At 49.7% G+C, this 22,502-nt stretch overlaps 1 protein-coding gene across 2 annotated transcripts; it reads right to left on the reverse strand.

Annotated features, from left to right (window-relative positions):
• Positions 1 to 1,527: 1,527 nt before the first annotated feature.
• Positions 1,528 to 21,768, reverse strand: POU6F1 (POU class 6 homeobox 1). Of its 2 annotated transcripts, XM_069490808.1 has the most exons (11): positions 21,727 to 21,768; positions 16,464 to 16,558; positions 14,805 to 15,003; positions 10,673 to 10,794; positions 9,578 to 9,803; positions 8,798 to 9,051; positions 8,038 to 8,166; positions 7,231 to 7,434; positions 3,816 to 3,957; positions 3,073 to 3,241; positions 1,528 to 2,077 (listed from the first exon to the last, which is right to left on the reverse strand). In XM_069490808.1, the coding sequence occupies exons 2-11, from the start codon at positions 16,509 to 16,511 to the stop codon at positions 1,732 to 1,734; spliced, it is 1,839 nt and encodes a 612-aa protein (XP_069346909.1). In that variant the 5' UTR covers positions 16,512 to 16,558; positions 21,727 to 21,768; the 3' UTR covers positions 1,528 to 1,731. The 2 variants fall into 2 exon arrangements, with proteins under 2 accessions (XP_069346909.1, XP_069346908.1); XM_069490807.1 differs by lacking the exon at positions 21,727 to 21,768 and having other exon boundaries at positions 16,464 to 16,676.
• Between the last annotated feature and the right edge of the window lie 734 nt (positions 21,769 to 22,502).

Below are 22,502 nucleotides of genomic sequence, written 5' to 3' on the forward strand. Positions count from 1 at the left end.
CACGCTCTGGCAGGGCATGTGTGTATGTGTATGTGCACGTCTGTATGTGCACGTGTGTGTGTGTGTGTGTGTGTGCGTGTGTGTGACAGTTCAGCACTCAACTCTCCTCTGCTCACTGGCAGGGCTACCAAGAGGGTGGCCACACTGGCATTGTGAGGCCTGGAAGTGACCAGTAGTAAGTGGGAAAGGAAACACAGCCCACCAGGGGAAGCTGGGCTAGAGGTGGGGACGTGCCCTCGCCTGGCAGTCATTCCCTCAGGGTGAGTCACCTGAGGCGCAGTGGAGGGCGACTGCTAGAGACCAGGCTCAGGAAAGGTAAAAGTAGTGAAGAGAGGGGTGCTTGACCCCTTTAGGGATAGTCTACACAGCAAGTCCAGGACCATCTAAACAAATCTCTTGAGTTTTCTCCTGACCTCCTGGAGTCACATACTGAATTTTAGGGGCTATCCAGCCACAGTGAGGCTGGAAACTCACTTAGCAGCTTGGATGAGATTCCAACCCCCAATGTACTAGAACGACCCCTTCCAAAGGCAAAACCCATCCTAATCTGGGGATATTGTTGACTCAGAGAAGCACTGAGGGGATTGCTTACACACATACATAGTCCTAAGACTCTGGAAAAAATGAGATTTCTCCTCCAGTATCCAAGGCTTAAAGTTACAAAGAAAATTAGAGTTAAGTCAGCTTCCACAGGAGACCTTCCCGGTCTCATCAGCTCTCTCAAGGATGTTGTCCTTTCCCCCAGGGCCCTGCTGTCTGGTTTATTGTTTAATTTGCTTCTTTTGAGAAGGCCCCAGTACTGGGTTGGGGGGGGGTTCTGGGGACAAGTCAGCATTCCTTATTTTTCTCCAGAGCTGCCTGCTTGTAGTGGGATTTTCCAGGCTGCAAATTCCCTTAACCCACACTCTTTTTGTGAGAGGGATGGCTATGGACACAGATTAGATTAAAATCAGGGAAAATGGCCTTATTTTTTAAATTCCCAACCTGCAGCACACCCAGGACAAGTACAGGACAGGTAGAGTTCACTGTTGCTTCCTTCCAACGTGGATTACAAAAGAACAGGTTCTGTTTTAGTGCAACTGTTCCCTCAAAGGAACCAGGGAGAGGTGGGAGAGAAGACTACACGTCTGGCCCCAGGGCTATGGGACCCTTCTGACCTTGAGGTCAAGGCAGACATTGAGTCTGACCTTCTAAGCAGCACAGCACTTTTCTGAATTTTATCTCCTGGGTCCTTTCAGGGGGACCCTGTGCCTGCAGGCAAAGTGTGGGGGAGGGGCAGCAGGAGACTGTGGCTCCACTGGATAAAGTGTCATACCTGCCACACTAACACAGAGGAACAAAGGAGAAGAGGGGCGGAAAGGGAATGCCATCAAAAGCAAGAGCTAATGGCCTTAGGAGCTGCTACAGCCCTGCCCCAAAGCCGGGGACTTTCTGGTTCCCAGCCAGAATTCACCCTTCAGAAACCATGTTAGCAAAGTGCTTCTCTAAGTGATATCACAAATCCTTCTTCAGCATGGCCAGCCCAGAGCCTGGAGCTCTCACGTGGGCTCCTCAGGCCTCCCCATGACGTGAGATATGTGTGGGAGAAGAGGGAGGCATTGACGCACATGCACACAGCGGAGTCTCATGACCTAGGGCGAGCACGGCTGCACGTGTTGTCATGGCAGTGGCTGCAGCCGGGAGCCAAGGGAAAAGTACAAAGTGCTGGAACACAGGGCTGGGGGCTGAGCCCTAAGGGATCTGAAAGACATTCAGCTTGCTGGTGTTCTTAAGTGTCTGGCGCCGATTGCAGAACCAGACCCGCACAACCTCGCGGTCATAGTTGAGCTCCTTAGCAATCTCAGTGATCTCCTGGCCCGTGGGCAGTGGGTTCTTCTCAAAGTAGGCATTGAGAGCCTCTATAGCCTGTGGGGTGAAGGAGGTGCGGCGTTTGCGTTTCTTGGAGGGCTCACCTCCCACAAACTCCATCAGGTTCTGCTGGCCTTCCTGGTTCCGGAGTTCGGCCTCATTCAACCACTTCTCCAGCACTGGCTTCAGCTTCTGGGCACTCTTGGGTGTGATGTCCAGCTTCTCAAACCTGCAGGCAACCAATGTCCCGGAAGAGACAATGAGAGTGCCTCGGTCTCTTCAGCATACCCCGCACTCGGGTGTAAGCACTATCCTCAAAGGCTGCTCCCCTTGAGGCTGGTGACACCGACCCAGGACCCCCTGCACCACCTCCACCAAGGCTGGCCAGACTCCTCACTCTCCATTGTCCCAGGTCCTCACAGGGAAACCATTCTATGACCTTAGCTCAATCAGTAGTGCAATGATAATAGTGCAACTACCTTATGAACAACCATACAGAACTTTCACCTAAATGAGTGAAGGCCTTTGAGTAGTCATCGTGAGATGACATCCAGATGTCATGAGTGCAATTGCACTCCCATAGCAGACCACTAACAAGTTGGGCTACTCTTTCTGGCTGGGCCTGGATGTAGCAACAGAATTCTCAACATAGCATTGTAGGCGCTCTAACAGTCACTCTGGGTCTAAACAATGGAGTTGGCAGGCAGATGAAACTTTTTAGCCATCCCTGAGCCATGCACTTATCCTTGTTTGAAACTTTCTGCTACCCTCTCCTTTGGTACCGGCACCAAAACCAGTTTGTCAGCTGCACACAGAAAAATCAGCTATATTACTTTATAGTCATGTCTTATAAGAAGGGGCGATGGGAGCCTGATGGGGTGGGGCAGGTTATAGTTGAGGGCCAAGACAGAACTGAAGTTCCTACTCTGTTTAATTTTATAAGCTGTACTCCTTTCCTGATAGGATTCCTAAATGGATTAAGGTCTCAGATTCTCCAAAGAAGACCATATAAATGCTTAGCATTGGAGGATAAACTTCACAGGGCCCCAGAAAAACTGGGTCAGTCTTTGGCTACCCCAGCCATACGTGTCTACTCTTAAGACAATCTTCCTTATTTGGAAGAAGGAAGAGCAAGGGGAAACACGGAAAGTGGGTCCCCATGAGTGCCCAATGGCACCAGACACCCAAGCAGGCCCTGATCCTGTCCAGGGCAGCCTTACTCACCGGCAGATGGCTGACTGGCTGTAGGCTGGACCTTCTGTCGCAGTCAGAGCCTGACCCACCTGGGTCTGTGTAAGGCCCAGGGAGAGCCGCCGGATCTTAAAGTTCTTGGCAAACTCCCGGATCTCTTCTAAGTTGATCCCATCCTCATCCAGACTTGGAGTATGTGGCTCTAGGCCAGAGGGAGGGACCAGGGATGAGTGTGTAAGATAGGAGTCATCACTGCTTATCTGGTTCACTGGTCTGGACTGGTGCAGTAGTGGGGGGGTGGGGACATCTGGTAAAAGGCTTGTGCACCCTTAAGACCCTCATCACCTCTGTCCCCAAGACAAGCAAGGCTTGGGGGAAAGAGGCCTGAACCAGGCTCTCCGGGAGTGATGGTCTATTTTCAAGTTCTTCCAGTTCTAACTGCTGACTCTCCCCCATCCTCCCTATGCCTGGCCCCAAACACACCTGTTGGCCATCCACATTCCTCAAATACTAGGTGAGAGACCACAGCAGAGACAGCCAATGGCTTGGCCTCTTAGAGAAGCAGCCAAACAGCCAACTAAGCAGCCTCCACCATCATCATGCCCAGAATCCAGCTCAACAGGAATGGGAATAAGAAAGCCAACCTCTTGCATTGGGCCTCTGCCCTCCCCCTTTGGGCCCCAGGAAGTTAATTTAGGAAAGCAGCATCTGAAAAGGTTGGGGTACCCAAATAAATGCCTTCCCTTCTTCTCCATGCTCCTCCAGGAACCACTTACTGGACACCAACTGGCTGACAGTGGGGGTCTCTGAGCAGGTGATTGGGATGGGAGCAGAGGCAGATGGCTTGGCTGCTGGAGCTGGGCTGGCAATGACCACAGCAGGCTGGGGCACAGCTGATGTGGGCTGGATGGGCTGCATCTGTGAGAAGAGAGACAACAAGCCTTTGCTGCCCCCTGCCAGGCTCAGGGGGTCAGAATCCCTAGGTGGACCAGAGGCAGGGCACAAATGGGCATGAAATCCTCACCTTCCCAGGACACCCCCACTTGTCCTCTATCAAAAAGCAGATCTAGAAGCTGCTTAGTAACACCTACCCAACAATAATGACCAAACCATTCTAAATAAGCACAGCAACATGCCCCACCAAACTGGAGTCTCACAGCCACCTGTGATTCACGCAGGTGAGAAGCTCAGAAAAGTTTGGCCTGATTGGTCAAAGCCCCAGCAAGTGCCCACCCTTGGGATAACGGCTCTCAAATCTCTGCTCTCAAAGAAGCCTAAACCTGATTCTAGAGGCTCCCAGTCCCCAAACGTCCATTAACAGAGAAATGTTAGGTGACCTCTGGGACCTCCCTAAAATGAGATGTTGTGCAGACACTAAGAAGAAAAAGGTAGCCAGGCATGGTGGCTCACGCCTGTAATCCAGCACTTTGGGAGGTCGAGGCAGGAGGATTGCTTGAGGCTAGGAGTTTGAGACCAGCCTGAGTAACACAATAAGACCCCTTCTGTACAAAAAAATAGAAAAAATTAGCTGGGCATGGTGGTGTGTGCCTGTAGTCCCAGCTACTTGGGAGGCTGAGGCAGGAGGATCACTTGAGCCCAGAAGTTTGAGGTTACAGTGAGCTAGGCTGACGCCACCACACTCTAGCCCAGGCAACAGAGTGAGATCCTGTCTCCAAAAACAAAAAAGAAAAGAATAAGGTATATCTGTTAGGTTCTCTGAGGTCTGAGTCATTGCATTAAGTGAGAAAAGTTAGATGAAACAAGTTTTAGTGGAATAATCCCTTTAAAAAATATTAATACATATGAATTTCCAGAAAAAAAAATCTTAAGGCATATAAAGCAAGCTATCAACAGAAGTCATCTCTGGAGGTGGAATTAGAAGGGATTTTTACTTTTTACATGACACAAAATGTTGGAATTTTTATAAAAATCATTTTTAGGCCGGGCGCGGTGGCTCACGCCTGTAATCCTAGCACTCTGGGAGGCCGAGGTGGGCGGATCGTTTGAGCTCAGGAGTTCGAGTCCAGCCTGAGCAAGAGCGAGACCCCATCTCTACTAAAAATAGAAAGAAATTATATGGACAGCTAAAAATATATATAGAAAAAATTAGCCGGGCATGGTGGCGCATGCTTGTAGTCCCAGCTACTCGGGAGGCTGACAGGAGGATCGCTTGAGCTCAGGAGTTTGAGGTTGCTGTGAGCTAGGCTGACGCCACGGCACTCACTCTAGCCTGGGCAACAGAGTGAGACTCTGTCTCAAAAAAAAAAAAAAAAAAAAAAAAAAAATCATTTTTAATCAAGGGAAGGTATATTATATGAAATCAGTATTTTTGGTATGATTTTTTTAAAAAAAAAGCTTTCTAAGAAGTGCAAGTTTCTCCAAGATGGTCCTGTTCCCTGGATTTCACCCTCTGGTAGCCCTCAAGTTCATTCCTTCTTCATCCCCAGGGCTTAGTTCGGAGCTCCTTGTCTCTTGCTAGAACTGTTTAAACTGCCTCGTAACAGGTGACAAGGATTCAAACCATAGCCCAGTTCTTGGTCCCACCTGAATAACAGGGGGATTTTTTAAAAATGCACATCTGATCAGCCATTTTCTTGCAAAAAACCCTGCAGCAGCTCCCTACCACCTAACAATTGTAATAATAAGAACTACCGTTTTCCAAGTACTTCCTGTGTTAGAGTGTTAATTGCCTATGTGTAGTATGTCCTTTAGCATCCATAACCTTCTGAAGTTGGTACTCTTATAATTCCTATTTTACAGATAAAGCCAAGAGGTTCTTTTCAATGCTTGGAAGCAGCATACTACGTTTGAGAACCACTAGCCTCTATACCACCTGGGAACTTAGAAATGCAAATTCTTGGGCCCAACTCCAAACCTACTGAATAAGAAACTCTGAGGTGAGACCCAGGAATCTTTGTTCCAACAAGCCCTGCAGGCGATTCTGAGTTTGAGAACCACTGCTCTTGCAAAAAGTATGTGATACTTGGATACTGGGTGGCAGTTCCCTAAAGTTAGAACACGCTCACATCCAATTCGTCCTCCCCCAACCCCGCTGGCTGCCTTTTTTCCCTAGAGACAAGCCTGGAGTGCAGTGATTCTTCACAGACACAATTACTACAGCCTCGAAATCCTCAACTCACAAGAGCCTCCTGCTTCAGCCTCTTGAATAGCTTCATACTAGACACCACGCCTACCTTCATCCCTTTATGTTAGTTCAATGTCCCTTATCTGTGAACCTTTGCCTAATCCCCCAAGTTTATCAAGAGTTGCCTTCTCTGGGGTCCCAAAGCACCTTATTCATGCCCCTATCATAGTTGTTGTTTTTTTTTTGTTTGTTTGTTTTTTTGAGACAGAGTCTCACTCTGTCACCCGGGCAAGTGCCATGGTATCAGCTTAACTCATAGCAACCTCAAACTTCTGGGCTCAAGCAATCCTCCTGCCTCAGCTTCCTGAGTAGCTGGGACCACAGGCATGCACCACCACACCCAGCCAATTTTTTCTACTTTTAGTAGAGATGGGGTCTCACTCTCACTCAGGCTGGTCTCAAACTCCTGACCTCAAGCAATCCTCCTGTCTCGCCTCCCAGAATGCTAGGATTACAGGTGTGAGCCACCGTGCCCGGCCCAGCTATCATAGTCTTTATCTTGCTGACTTCTAATTTCCAACACTGAGCTGCCTAAGGTTAGGAAGGGCGTCTTATTCATCTTTGTGTCTTCAGCACTTGGAATATAGTACGCACTCAAAAAATACTCCTAGAATAAACAAATAAATGACTAATCAAAGCCACTGTGCAGAGTAGAGGAGTAGAAGGCTGAAGGGGTGAAGAGGGAAGGGGTGCAAAACTAACCTTCCAGGGCTTTTCTGGCAGTTTGTTCACCCTAGAGCTGATCCAGGCCTAGTCTAGACCACCTCCTCCTGCCACCATCTTAGAATGGCACTGGCCTCTGAGGGCACATATACTGTTTTTGGTGTGTGTGGGTAGGGGCTTGGCAGGGGTGCTGTTTCCCTGGGCAGAACATGTGTGGACTCACATGGGCCTTCTACTCTGGGGCCTCACCTCATTACTGAGGAGAGGTATCCTGCTCTCCTAGGAGTTTCATAAGATGTTGTCCTGCCCAGCAGTCTGGAGGGAAGCCACCCATACCAGACAGTGTTGACTGTCCCCCCCACTCCCTCTCCCAACCCTGGTACCTCACTCTTAGCGGGGGACTCAGGCGTGCTTGGCTTCCGGACAGCCACGGGCGGAGGCAGGGGGCTGCTGGCCAGGGTCGCAATCACCTGGCCCTGGGCGTTCAACAACAGTTGGGGGGTCACAGCCTGGACCTGCAGGCTTTGGGCTGGTGCTGGGGCCGCCACGCTAGCTGAGTTCACTACCCACGGAAGTGTTCCAATAACCTGGCAGGAAATAAGGCAGCGACCCCAGGTGTGAGAGTAGCATCCAGCTCCACCCCGAACCCAAATCCTCACACTGTCAGGGGGAGAGACTAACAAACCACTTAACCCCCTCTGGCCTCAGTTTCCTCATCAATAAAGTGAAGGATTCGCAGGCTAGGGGCTACTTCCTTTATTCCATCCTCAGAGCTGTGGTGGAACACGAATAGGTGTGGATGTGGATTCAGAGAGACCCAGATGCAAATCCTTGCTTGCCACATTTCAGCTGTGTGGCTTAATTTCTCTAAACCTCAGCCTTCTGTCCTAGAAAATGGGAATAAAATCTCCATCCAATAGATTTGTACTCAAAACAAAGTGAGATAATGTATGAGAAAGCACTGAGCACAAAGCCTGGCCACAAAGTGGGTGCTCTATAAACGAAACCCCCCAACTAGAGTGAGTGCCCCTAGGGCAGGGGGTGGCTATGCCCCTGCCTGGCCCCAGCCTCGGCAGAGAGCAGCCCAGGGGATACGAACTGAGTTTCTCTGACCCTTAGCCCAAGTCCTGGCCACCCCCTGCCAGCTTCTCCACAGTCCCCGCCCCTCAGCCCTGCCTATGACCACTTGCCTGTCCCTGAGCATTGGTGAGGATCTGGCTGCTGAGCCCCGGCATGCTGGGAATGGCGTTGGTAATGACCGGAGTTGTGGTGAGGGAGCCCAGGATCTGGGTCTGTCCCCCGAGGGAAGCAGCACCGATCTGTGGGTGGAGGAAGAGCCTTGCTCAGAGGGCAGGGCAAGAGGAGCCCCAGGCGGAGGGAAGAGGGCTGAGGGCACTGGGGTGGGCAGATGTGAATGTGGGCTGCAGGCCCATGACCAGCGGCTGAATAGTTTCCAGGGATGCAGGGGTCAGCAGGGAAGGGTGGGGCCGCGGTCATGGACAATAATTCAGGTTAATCTTTCAGGCCAGGCCTGGAAGGGTAGAAGGGCCAGAATGGAGAGGCTGATGTGATCCTAGTCACATCTAACAGCTCCCACTGCCAAGCCAGGAGCTACACTGGATGGACACCAGCGTAGAGCTGTAAGCCTCTGGCTGCACCTTAGTGACCACAAGCTTGCAATCCCCAGACATCATCCCACCCTCCAGGCCTGGTCCAGCGGTTCAGGTTCTGGAGAATTTTCCCGGCCCTCTTGGCAGGGGTTGTCTGCTTTTATCTGGGATAGACGGGCTGGCAGCTGCAAGGAGAAAGCCTCAGAGAGTCCATCTCTGCTGATATGTTGGAAAAGGGCTGTATTCGGGGGGCTGGTCCTCCACTTTGGGACAGGTCAGTTCCACCCTTGGCCCAACTCAGTCCATCCCTGGTCAGCCCTGGGTGAGGGCGGCAGCTTACGATTCCTGGGCTAAACGCGAAGCCTGCAGGCTGGACGGTGATCTGTGGGGGGGTGTCCACTGGCTTGGGGGTGGGAGCAGCAGCGGTGGCAGCGGTGGGCTGCGGTAGGATGGCAGGTGTGGTCTGCAGCAGCGGCTGGGTCTGGAACAGCGTCTGGGGCTGGCCTGGGGGCCGGGATTGGGCCGGCGAGGAGGCCTGTACTGGTGGGGCAGCTTGTACGGGTGCCGGGAGAGCGGTGTTCAGCACGGCAGCTGCTATGGAGCAAGGCAGAGACAGAGCTGCTCAAATGCCTAGCCACAGCCCAGAGCAGCTCCAAGCCCAAGGGATCTGGCACAAGATTGAGAGGGGTTGGGGCAGTGGGCAAGGGGAGCAGGCAGCCACGATTCCCTTGATCCTCGAAGGGCTGGCACGTGCCAACAGCTCTCATCCCCCCTCCCTTGGGCCAGGAGATGTGGAGGTTCAAGAACCAGATGTTGAATCTTCTTGCAGTCCTTCTCAGGAGGCTGGTCATGGGGTGAGTTCTGGCGCTGGGGGAGAGGGGCAGTCTCAGACAGTTGGCTGAAGTAAGAAAGGCCTGCTGGGCCAGCATGGTGTCATGGCCTAGAGTCCCACGGTGGTGCAGTGGCTCTGTGGCTGGATGCCCAAGACACCAGATCCAGACTCCAGGGCTGTCACCCTGGGTGGGCCGCGGGTTCTGAGTCCAACATGGCAACGTGCAGGGGTGGTAGTGTAGGGTGGTGGGGGGCCTGGTGGTGCAGTCCTGGGAAGAGTTGCCGTTACCTTGGAGACCGGCTAAAGGTGGCTTGAAAATTCCCCCCGTAGGAGAAGCAGCGGTCAGTCCTGGGAGGGCAGCCACGGTTGCTGTAGGAATTGTCCACACGGCCAGCCCCTGCTGACCAGCCACTTGACCTGCAATACTGATGGGGATAAGAAGAGGTTGAGTAACTGCCCCTGCTGGAACCATAACTCCTGTCAGAACTGTGGCTAAGTTTTCCTGAGTCAAGACCTGCAAAAGCAAACAAGATTTCAAAAAGAAAAGAAAAAGTAAAAAATCAACATTGACAGCGCAAACACTGGGTCTCTCAGACCCAGTTGAGCACAAACAAAGCATTCTGAGGGCAATAGGGAAAAGGCCACATGAGGGGGGAGGAGCCAAGTCCTAGCAGGAGGCCCAAACCTGAGGGGGGTGCCTGGACCAACCAACTATCCTGCTTTCAGAGGAGTCGCCCTGCCCACGGCGTGGGAAAGGGTACCAGGCCTCTCCCACCAGTCTGCTGCCTCCCAGGCCTTCCCTGGGCCCTTGCCCACAGGACCAGCACTTCGTGGCCAGGGAACAGGGAGAAGAGGCTGGTGGAACCAAGTGGTCAAGGCCCACAGAGGCCTCCAAGAAGCTCTGGTAAGACCCTTGACTCGACTTAGAGGTCAGTGCGTGCAGGAAAGGTCACAGGGAGCTCTGCATGCCTGCAGCATCCTGGAGGCAGCTCCTCACGGCACTGGGGGGCTGCTCCCTGGCTCTAAATGAGGGCTCTGTGAATAACTCATTAACTCTTCCAGGCATTCCCCTGGAGGAACTGACAAGGGGATTCAGTCATTAAACAGAAACTCTGGCAGCATGAAAGAGTTAATGGAATTTCTACAGTCCTTGCTGGACTCCAGGAGATGACCTGGCAAACACAGATCTTCTCTTCCAGATGGGCCTGGTCTGGGCAGGGGTGAGGCTGGGGGGTGCCTAGTAGGAGATTCCTTCCCTCAAGCCACAGCCCCTTCCCTGTTCTGCCTCATGAAGTTCCAAGATCCCATGGCCACCCCATGCTGGCTGTCCCATGACTCGCTCCTACCCACTGCCCTCTGTCCAGCTCCCAGGGTGGCCCTTACCTGGGGGGCAGCTTGCACAGCCAGTGGTGTCAGGGTCTGCGATGCCTGAGGCTGGCTCGGGGCTTGGCTGAAGGTGGCAATGGCCGGGGCAGGGCTTGGAGGGATCCCCGGGAGTGACTTCACTTCAGGTGGCATTGAGAGAAAGAAGGACAAGGAATGAGCCAGATGTGAGTGGAGGGGTGATCAGAGCAGAACGCCATGTCTGCAGCCTGAATTGGTAACTCTCAGCCCCACATTGTGCTTCTGCATAACCCAAAACCAACTTCCTTCCCTGGCCATGAGGCAGCTTCGAAGCTTGCCAGGAGCTACTGGTAGTGAGAATAGGAGGCTGGGGAGCCCTGTGCCAGATCTGGAAGGTAAGCCACCCTCTTCCCACATCTAGATGAAGAATCTGCAGGCTGCACAGTTGCCTATTAGCCCTTCATTTCCTGGCTCTATGGGACCTGTCACATAATCAGTCAAGGGGCCTAAAGCACACCTGTCAGGGAGGGAAGGAGCTAGAATTGATGGCAGCAGCTGTCCTTGGCTTATCCAGCAACTGAATTATTGTTCACCCCACCTTCAGGCTACTTTTTGGACGTAGGTGTTGGCTTGGGGAAGGAGCAGGGGTTCCTGAAGGGCAAAGTCCTGGAAGCAGTAGTCCCTGGACATGTCTTTGCCACATTGCAGGATCACGGGGCTCTCCAGGCCAGCCAGCTTTGCTCTGCCATTCCCTGAGGGCTAAAGTCAGGATGAGCAGCTTCTGTGAGTTTCTAAAGAAACTTCCCATGGGCTGGGCGCGGTGGCTCACACCTGTAATCCTAGCACTCTGGGAGGCCGAGGCGGGAGGATCGCTCGAGGTCAGGAGTTCGAGACCAGCCTGAGCAAGAGCGAGACCCTGTCTCTACTAAAAATAGAAAGGAAATTATCTGGACAACTAAAAGTATATAGAGGAAAAAATTAGCCGGGCATGGTGACACATGCCTGTGGTCCCAGCTATTCGGGAGGCTGAGGCAGGAGGATTGCTTGCACCCAGGAGTTTGAGGTTGCTGTGAGCTAGGCTGACACCACGGCACTCTAGCCTGGGCAACAGAGTGAGACTCTGTCTCAAAAAATAAAACAAAATAAAATAAAATAAATAAAAAGAAAGAAAGAAAGAAACTTCCCATGAACTGGAGCTTTTTGCCTCTTCTTGCTACCTTTTTGCCTCAGGTACTGGGGTGCTCCCACCAGGAAACCTCTTCACATCCACACGACAGTGAGGAGGAGGATTATTGTTTAATATATGGTGAGACATTAAAAGGAGTCTAGATAGTGGGTGATGGATATTGGACCAGATCAGTGGCTTCTTAATACCGCTGGGCATTTGTTTCTTGGCCCTATTCTAGGCCTGCTGAACCAGAATGTCCAGGAGTGGCAGTGAGATACCTCTCCTCTCTCTCTTTTTTTCTTTAAAGCTCTGTCATGATTCAGCACACAGTGGGAACCAATGAATCAAATAACCTTCAGGGTTCTACCTAACCCTGCAGTACTAGCCTGTGTTTTAATCTGGAAAGGCATCGAACTAACCCAGAACTATACTGTTCACAGCATATAATAATAAAACCCAGGTAGTTGAAGGATTAAAGAGACAAGCATGCAGCAACAAAGGCCTTGTAAAATAGCAAAGGGAAATGAAATGGAAGGTTTATCTCCTCTGTGGAGGAAAGATACTTTTCTAACTACTGAAAAAAAAATCACAGGTTAAGGATAATCTGAAAATATGAACATTTAAAAAATATCCTTTTGGACAAAATGTAATGAATCATAAAAGGAAAGTGAGAAAATGGGAATGTGCCAAACAGAAATGATAAAAGCTTAGCATCTGAAGAAATAAAATATTCATTTTATTAGGGCATATTTCCAAAGTAGGACCATGGGGTCCAAGGGTTTACAAACACTTAGAGCTTCTGTTGCTTCCTGCTAGAGTGTACAGAGAAGCGAAACCAATTCACCCAACCTTCAACAATGTACCTATTTCTCCACAGCAACACCCAATTTGTCACTGTTTATTTATTTTCTGGCTTAACAGCCACGTGATACCTTAAAGTCAATTACTTTTCTTCTCATTGATAGCAAGATTTTGTATTTTTCCATGTGATGACTTCCTCCTATGTTAATAATTAATTTCTCTTCAAAAGGAATTTTAGTACACTACACCACAAAAAAGTGTTTTCTAAACTGGGTGTGGTGGGGTGAGCCTGTAATCCCAGCTACTTGAGGGGCTGAGGTGGGAGGACAGTTTGAGCCCAGGAGTTCAAGACCAGACTGGGCAACACAGCAAGATCCCCTCTCTATTAATAAATAAATAAAATATGAAAAATATTTTAAAGGACCAATACAAAGACATTCAAAGCAGCACTGTTTATGAGAATGAAAAATCAGACAGTTTTTACAATGGCCCAAACCAGAAGCAGGTGTGTGAATCTATGTCAATAATGGAAATGGGCATATGAAATAATATGGTGGTATCATACTACATAGTCTACCCTTTGGCCACAACTATAAAAATATATGTCTGTGACAAAGACGGGATAGTAATTTAGAGTGACACAAACCACTAGATTCTTTTTTCATCCTGAGAAAGTTTCCTGTTACTTAGTCTTGTTTTGTTTTAATAAGAGGAAACTCTTCTTAATCCTGCACATCTAGAAAGGTTCCATCAATCTAATCCGGCAGCTTCTTAGGTAGCACCATCAAATACCTCCCTTACCTGCTTGACAATGACTAAAATTCCTTTACAGAGAGGAAGGCTTTCATGAAAGGCTTAAGTACACAAACCTCTGGAAGAAGATGCACACCACCATCAACACTCATGCAAAGGTGTAAATAATTGATTCAGGATCCATTACTGAGAGCAGGTTTGAAAAGGAGCAGAATTGAGGCATCAGAGGAAATGATATGGAAGATGGATAAAAGGGTGAAAAGGGAAGTTGGGGCACTGCAAATAAACCTGAGAAACCTTCCAAATGTTCTGAAACGGGCCTCCATCCATTCCGTAATGGCTATGCTGAATGGAAAGGGTGGCAGGGACATAGTAGAGTCCTTGTCTTCCCTGCCTGCCCTCCAGGGCGCTGCCCCTTGGGAACAGGTGATGACCCATCCTGGCCTCAACATGGAAGCAGAGCATTTCCAGGCTAGGGAAAAATGGTCATGTCTCTTGTCATTCCCTTATTCAAAAGGGAAAACAGTAACTCGGGTTATTAGGGTCCCAAAGAATCTGCATACTGATTTGCAGGTACAGCAAGTATGTGAAGTCATGCGGCTTTCTTGTTAAGGAGTTGCTGTTTCTCGAAAGTTTGTCCATTCTCATTTGCTCTCTTCTTGGCTTCTCCTCCTGGCCCACCCCCACCAGCCCAGATCTCCAGCCTAGGGAAGGGGTGACGTACAGCAGAAGGCCAGAGGAGATGAACTGCCGTGTTCTGGGGCACCAGCAAAGGAGGCCCAGCGCTTCCCAGGAAGGTCAAGGGAAGGGTGCCCTGTAGCCAGACAGCAGTGAGTCGTACCACACCTCAGGCTCTAGAATAGCCCTGGCTATCTCAGTGCTACCAGCAGGAGAATCAAGTTCATGCCCTATGGTCATCTTTGGAGAAGGGTAGCACCTATAAATCGGCTGGGGGGGAGGAAGCAGAAATTCTGCAAAATCCTAAATAATCTGCATCCTTAATCTGAAGTAGGTAAAATGCCCTCCCATCCTCAGCCCCTGGGACCTCCTAGCTATACTACAAAAAGGACTGAGTTAGAAAGGCTGGCAGGACCCTGAGGGTCCAGTCCTCTCTGCACTGGGCCTGAGGGTCTGGTTTAGATCTAGGAGCCTTCTGAGGTTGATTCAACCCCCTGAACTGAGCCCTGCCAATCCCCGTCCACCTCCCCCTGACCCTTCCCAGTTTAGGTCTGGAAGTGACTAAAACTAGAACTAAAGTTCCAGGAATAAGGAGTGCAGAGCAGCCCTGGCAGCTGACTAGAAGCGCAGGCTATGGCCAGAAGCTGTCCAAGGGGACAGGAAGACAAGACCCTAAGGCCACCTGGGCCCCAGGGACACATGCTGGCTCCCCGGGGGATCACAGAAGGAACTCTGGTGGAGCAATACCAGGTGGGAGCAATGGCCTCGTACCAGTTGCCTCTGCAGAGGAGTCTGGGTTGTCTGGCCCAGCTTCACCGGCGGCTTCGCTGGCTTCAGCAGGGCCTCCACTCTGGGAGCCCTCGGTGGCGGCCACACCCTCCAGTCCTTTGCCCACCTCCTCAGCGGGGAGCTGGGCATCCACTCCAACTTCCAGCACTCGGATGGTCTCATGGCCTGACATCACGATGACCTGCAAGCGGAGCACGGGGATGCTGCTGCGGGGAGGGGCCGGCACAGCCCTGGGGCAGAAGCTCTGGGCATGCTGGGGTAGAGAGGAGAGGGCACCTCAGGATGCAGACCTCCTGTCCAGAGGGCTGTGTGCTCTGTGAGGATCCCAGAACCTGGGCAGGCTGCAGCTCCCTGACTGCAGGGAAACTGCTGCTAGAAGAAAGCAGCCCCTAGTGACAGGGAGAAGGGCTTGACACTGCTGGAAAAAGTCCCACAGAGCCAAACCACATGGGAGACAATTCTCTTTGCTCCCTCTCGTGGACTCAGTTCCGGGAGTGGTAGGTGGCCCGTACCACAACCTTGCAAGCATGTCCCCTTGGTGGCTAGGATGTTGGAGTGCGACTACGAGGGCTCCTAACACAGTAGCCACAGCTTAAGTTGGGCCATGAAGCAAATCCCTTTTCACTTCCCTTGAAACCATCTGGAAGTTCCCCAAAGATAAAGGGGTGGAAAATGAATGCTCCACAATGCTGAGTAATTTTATTTCCAAAACTCCGGGGAAAAGGCTCAGGATTTCCCTGCAAGCTAACTTCCTGAAACAAGGCTGAAGAGCCCTGAAGATGTGGCCTCTCCCTCTCCACACCGCCCCACTCCTGGGCTGCAGCTGTGTGTCTGGGCCTGCGGCTCCAGTCGTGCCATCTGCCGTGGGCATGCCCAGTCCTCCAGAGGATCCTCCACGCACAAGTGATGCAGGTGGTCCCCAAGCCTCAGGACACGTGGTTTTCTTCCCCTGGCCATGCACCCTGCACTTCGCTCTGTGCCCCCAGCCTGGAAATGCAGCCCACTGGGCAGCTCAAGAATCAGACACAAACTCTGTTCATCAAGAAGCTTGGTGTCAGGCCTCCCCTGCACTTGGCCTGTGCCCAACGCCACTTTCACAACACATTCCTTAGGCCTGAAAATTGGATCCAGCCAGAGACTGTGCTGGAAAAAGTGACAATGTGACCCTTCAGGAGAATCGAAGTGAAATAAATCCCCAAAAGCAGTTTCCTCACTGACTCAAACTTGACCTATGAGGGATTTCATTCCGATTACATTTTAAGAGATGTTAATCTCTTTTCTCCTTTTAAAAGTGACATAAGTAATAAATAGTCACTGTTGAAAAATTAGAATATATATATATATATATATATATACATATATGCAAGAAGAAAAACTAAACAGTAAATTACCTGATGTCCAAACCTTTCCCCATGTAAACTTATACGTGTTTGTACATTTTAATTCCACTTTTTAAAGTCACAGCTTAAAATCTCCAAACTCAGCCCCTAAGAAATCCTAGCTGGCAACTACCTCTGGGTCAGTGACATGATCATGAACCTTGGTAAGAGACACTGAGGGGCTCTGTGGAGTCTTCCTCCCTTGCCCACACTCTCAGTGCCTCACCCCCACCCACCCACCTCTTCCCGCCCCAGATGATACCTGCTCATTGACAGTCAGAGAAGACTCTGGCCCGGCTCCAGGATCCATGGTCACTTGTCAGGGTGTGCTGGGGGCCCGCCCACACCTAGTGCATCCTGGGTAAGATGGGATTGGAAAAGCAAAGGCTGATGCGACACAGTAATGCAATTTCCATACCATCTAGGAAAGTCAGAAATAGAAATGGTAGGACAGAGAACCTAGGTTCTCCGAAGTATCTGCAGAATTAAAGAGAGCAGGATTCTAAGAACTTTGAAACTAAAGTGTCTCACTTTCTACAGCATCCCAGTAGAACCTACTACAAACACTAGGAGGAACCAGGGCCATCTGTGCTTAGGGTGACAAGATGAATGAGAGGGCTGGGCATCTGTTCCTGGGTGTTCCCCAGTCCAGTGGGAGAGTGCACACCCAGGAGAAACCAAGGTGAATCTGACCCTTGGACGCTCAGAACCTTAGACACAGGTAAGGAGCACGCTGAGTATCAGAGTGCTTCTCGGGGGAGAAATCTGGGCAGACTTCCTAGAAGAAATGGTAAAGACATAAATTAAAACAGTGGTCTCAAACTTTAATATGCATGATCATCGGCTGGAGTATTTATTAAAAATGCAGGTCCCCAGGCCCCTTCCCAAACTACCCTTAGAGAGTCTGATTCAATGTGTAGACCCCAGGGAATCAGCTCTCAGGTGATTCTGTGGCAGTGACCGAAGGGTCATAGTGATCTGTAACACAGGGGACAGGACATCCCAGATGGTGGGACAGCCTGCCACGTGCAGTGAGAAGGACTGGGCAAAGCCCACGTGAAGACAGGTTGCCTGGCTGGAGCCACAAATCACAGTTGTAAGAAATAAAAGGAATAAAGGGGGCAAATAGGTTTAGACACTTTTATAGGAAAGAAGGCAATTAGCATTTATTGCGTGCTGTGTGCTAAGCATTTTATGTAACACTAATTGAAGTATTACTCCTGCCACCTCTGGGGGATGCAGAATGGAGGGCATTAGTATCACCATGTTACAGATGAGGAAACGGAGCTCCAAGAGGTGTTCTGGAGCCACCTTTCCCTTCCTTTTCCCCTCTCTGAGTTTACTGTTGTTTTTGTTTGTTTGTTTTTTAGAGACAGGGTCTTGCTCTGTCTCCCAGGTTGGAGTGCAGTGGTGTGATCATAGCTCACTGCAGCCTCCAACTCCTGGCCTCAAGTGATTCTCCTACCTCAACCACTCATAGTGTTGGGATTACTGTTGTTTTTTATTGAGGTAAAATTCTGCTATGGTCTGAATGCTTGTGTTTCCCAGCCCTGCCCCCTCCCAAATTCATATGTTGAAATTCTAACTCCCAAGGTGATGGTATTAAGAGGGGGGCCTCCAAGAGGTGGTTAGAAATGGGATTAGTGCTCTTATGAAAGAGGCCTAAGAGATACCCTCATCCCTTCCACTATGAGGACACAGTAAGAAGGCTCTATGAAGCAGTGGGCCCTCACAAGACACCAACACCTTGATCTTCCCAGCCTCCAGTTCTTCGAGAAATAAATCTCTGTTGTTTATAAGCCACCCAGTTTATGGTTTTGTTCTAGCAGCCCAAGCAGACTAAGACAAAGTCATCTAATGTAAAATTCACCATTTTAGCCATCTTAAAGTGCACCATTCATTCAGTGGAATTTAGTATATTCACAACCATCACTGCTATTTAGTTCCAGAATGTTTTCGTCAACCCAAAGGGAAACACTATATCAACTAGTAGTCACTCACCTTCCACCACGACTTCCCAGCCCTGGCAACCACTAATCTGCTTTCTTTATGGACTTCTCTATTCTGAATATTTCATAAAAATGGAATCCTACAATATGTGGCCTTCTGTGTCTGGCTTCTTTTACTTATAATGTTTTCAAGGTTCATTCACGTTGTAGCATGTATCAGAATTCCATCCTTTTATGACTGAATAATATTCTATTGTATGGGTATACTACATTTTGTTCTCATCCACTCAGTTGATGGATATTTGGGTTGCTCTACCTTTTGGCTATTGTGAATAGTGCATCTATGAATATTGTGTATAATTTATTTGAACATCTGCTTCCAATTCTTTTAGGTATATACCTAGGAGTGGAATTGCTGGATCCCCCTGGGGTTTTAGCATCTTCACGCCTTGAGGGAGTGTTCCTTGATCAACCAGACAAGGAGAAACAAGTGGGCCCTTCCCTCCTGTTCCTTCCCTAACCCTCTAGAGTGGGGTTTAAGGAGAGGGCAAGCAATTCCATATACCTAGCAATTTGAAAAAAAAAAATAAGTGAGCCTTCTCTTTTCAGGTAGTATAGGGGGTGGCAGAGGAATTTGCCGGAAGAACTGGTGAGCGACTGCCTGCCCCACTGGAGCTCTAGCCTCATTCCTGGGTGTTACCTCCCCCTCCCTGATTTTGTACATGGGAGTCTTCCATAAATTTTGCAGAGAACTTGGCAATTTACCGCCACTTCTGGAATTAAGATGAGCCATGAAAGTTGTTACATATATAAGCCAATTAGCAAGTCATTTGCAAATTCAAATACGAGGAAGAGACAAAATTGAAAGGAAAGGTGTGCAATCTGGGTCCATTATTGCTTAATACATACATTTCATGGCGAAAAGAATTCCAATTCCAAAGGTGGCCATTAGGTGAGAGACAGCAGTAGCCAGTCATTGTATGGCAAGGAGGCATCTGCTCAAGAGGGGCTTAAAGCCTGCTCATAGCCTTATTGTGGCCTCTGGTTTCTTGCTGCGCACCATGGCCACTCACGGGGAGTGGCTGAGCAGAGGCAGGTGCCCACTTTGTGACTGTGTTCTTAGGGGATTCAAACAGTGACAAGGCTTGGGGGATTCTGGTATCCTTTCCACCCTTGAGATTCCATGAGCTATGAGGACCTGGGTCCTCAGTGTCTGGTCCTTTGTTTCAAGGGCAAGATCAGTCCTGGCTCAGAGCCTCTGGCCACACATAGGCCCTCTCCAACCCACCAACCAGACTTCAGCCCACCAAAAATCCAGACAGAGCAGAAGCAAACAACTCCCTTGTCCGAGACCCCAGATCTCCCTTGTCTTTCTGTCTTACCTTTAGATGACTCTTATCAGGGACATGTATGTGATATATGCACCTCTCTAACATGTTGATGCTCAGCATTTTCACTCTGAGCTGTGCCCTGTGAGTTCCCCTTGCTTGGTATCTGTGCACTTTCCCCTGGACCTGCTCCCCTCCCCTTGCCAGGAAAGTTCCACATTTTTTCAAGCCTTTCCAATCAGGCTGTGGCTTGGTTTCAGTGACTAGACAGCCATCTTCAGTTTGCTTTTTGACCACCTCCCCAATGACTGGGATAAACAGCACATCTGGATGGCCTCCTCTGAGCCCATGACGCCATGCAGTGTCCACAGCCTGACGCCCAGGCAGGAGAGACAATCAGCTGTCTGTTTCAAGAGAAGAGGCCCATGTCCCCACCCCAGCAGCAGAATCCCAATACATAAACAGATCACAGCAGAGCCGCTCTGGTTGAAGCTGGGGTGGGAGCCAGAGGCCACCCAGAGCCTCCTCCTTTGCCTTCTTTCTCCGGTGAGTTGAGTTTGAAAAACACCTGAATCAGACCTGGCAAGGCACCCTGGTTGGCTATCAGATGGTTCACTTATCCCTTGCTTTCCTGTGCTGACATCTAAAAACCCAGGCATCCTTGGGGTGAATGAACTGTGGGTGCTGAGGCACTTGCCACAACCTGAGAATCCAGAGAGGTCCAGGGCCATCCAGGACTTTCAGTGGGGAAGAACAAGCTAGAGGACTTGATTCTACCTGTCATTCTTTTCTGGAATGGCTTTGGGTTTAGGGCAACATTTCAAGCCACCCAGGAGGAGCACTGGGAAATGCCAAAGAAATTAGAACTCCCTAGAGTAGCCTGTAATCCTATTAGAAGAAATCTTGAAATGCCTTGTCCCTTGTTTTTCTTTTTTCTTTTTTTTTTTTTGAGACAGAGTCTCACTCTGTTGCCTGAGCTAGAGTGCCATGGGATCAGCCTCACTCACAGCAACCTCAAACTCCTGGGCTCAAGCAATCCTCCTGCCTCAGCCTCCCGAGTAGCTGGGACTACAGGAATGCGCCACCATGCCCGGCTAATTTTTTCTATATATTTTTTAGTTGTCCAGCTAATTTCTTTCTATATTTAGTAGAGATGAGGTCTCGCTCTTGCTCAGGCTTGTCTTGAACTGACCTCGAGGGTTCCTCCCGCCGCAGCCTTCCAGAGTGCTAGGATTACAGGCATGAGCCACCGCACCTGGCCTGTTTTTCAATACATATATCAGTGGTTACTGTGTACTGGACATTGGAAATTCAATGGAGAAAAAACACATGTCCCACCTTTGTCAAGGTTACAATCCAATTTGGGGGACCAAGGAAATAAAAAGGTAACTATGATAGAGTATGTTTAAGGTGGATGAATAGGCCAGGCGCGGTGGTTCACGCCTGTAATCCTAGCACTCTGGGAGGCCGAGGCGGGAGGATTGTTTGAGCTCAGGAGTTGGAGACGAGCCTGAGCAAGAGCAAGACCCCATCTCTACTAAAAATAGAAAGAAATTAGCCAAACAACTAAAAATATATATAGAAGGAAAAAATTAGCTGGGCATGGTGGCACATGCCTGTAGTCCCAGCTACTCGGGAGGCTGAGGCAGAAGGATCGCTTGAGCCCAGGAGTTTGAGGTTGCCGTGAGCTAGGCTGACGCCACGGCACTCTAGCCCGGGCAACAGAGTGAGACTCTGTCTCAAAAAAAAAAAAAAAAAAAAAAAGGTGGATGAATAGAAGGTGGTAGAGGATCTGCAGGAAGGGCACCTAATGCTGTTTTATGTGGTCCTAGTTCCCAGGGAGGCATGTGTTTCAGACATGAAGTTTGATGTAAGAAGAATCTTGTCCCGTGTAGGAAAATGGAACTTGTTTTATGGGATTCCAACTTTTAACTCAGCCTCATTTCTGTGGTTTTAATCACTCCCTTAACCCTCGACATGGTTGAGGTTTTCAAGGTGTAAAATACCTTCTTATTAGACAGTCGTTTTTAAAGGTGGAAGGTTCTCTGTGTAAAGTTAGCAGACTCCAAGGAATGGCTGGTTAAACTGAACTTAGTTTACTTCTATTCAACTGTAAGAAAGTCACACTTGTTATGGGAAATCAACTTTCAAATTTTTAGCATTATAATTCTCTCTGGCTGGGTCGTTTGTTGACATCAGCATCTCCAGCTCTACACGGCTATTACATTTAAATTGTGCACCCACTTACCTCCGCAGAGCTGCCACTTAGAATGACCACAAGGAGAGGGCAGGAGATTGGTCTAGATAGGTCGCTGGGGCTGAGCTGTAGGGTGCAGCCAATCCGTTCTTCACTCCCTCCCTAGGTGGTCTCACCTAGTCTGACAACGACCAAATTTAAATCTCCAACTTGGACTTCATCTGGGAAATTTAGAGACTTATATCCAACATCCTACTAAGTGCTCATATCTCATCTCATACTCAACATGTTCAAAACCGAACTCCTGTTCCCAAACCCCAAACCTGTTCTACCTGTAGGCAGCCTTCCCCATCCTTCCACAGATGTTCAGGTCTTGCTGTCATCCTTGTCTTCTTTTCCCCTTTTCCCCCACATATGCTCCTTCAGCAAACCCGGTGGCTCTACCTTCCAATATGCCCAGAATCTCCTCCCTGTTGCCACTAGCACCGCAGTCAGCTTCAGCACGTGGTGTGGAGAAGCACCACGCCCCTCCTGCACGCAAGTATTATCTGCCCTGTTCTTAACTGGCCAGGCTCCAAGCAGGCCATCCCTCTTCCAAGTTGTGATTCGCTGATGGATTTTCTGCATGTCCTCCTACCTCTTTCCACTTCCGGCCCCATGACACAAGTTTCCCATCCTACCTGCTGAAGAATAATGATCATTGACAGTTTACTGGGACTCAGGCCTTTTACACCGTAGTGCTGAGGTTCAGAGCACACTCCGGAGACAAACTGTGGGGTTCATAATCTCAGCTTTGATATTTACTAGCTGCGGGACTGTGGACAAAT

Source organism: Eulemur rufifrons, chromosome 16 (assembly GCF_041146395.1).
Source record: "Eulemur rufifrons isolate Redbay chromosome 16, OSU_ERuf_1, whole genome shotgun sequence".
Lineage (NCBI taxonomy): Eukaryota > Metazoa > Chordata > Mammalia > Primates > Lemuridae > Eulemur > Eulemur rufifrons.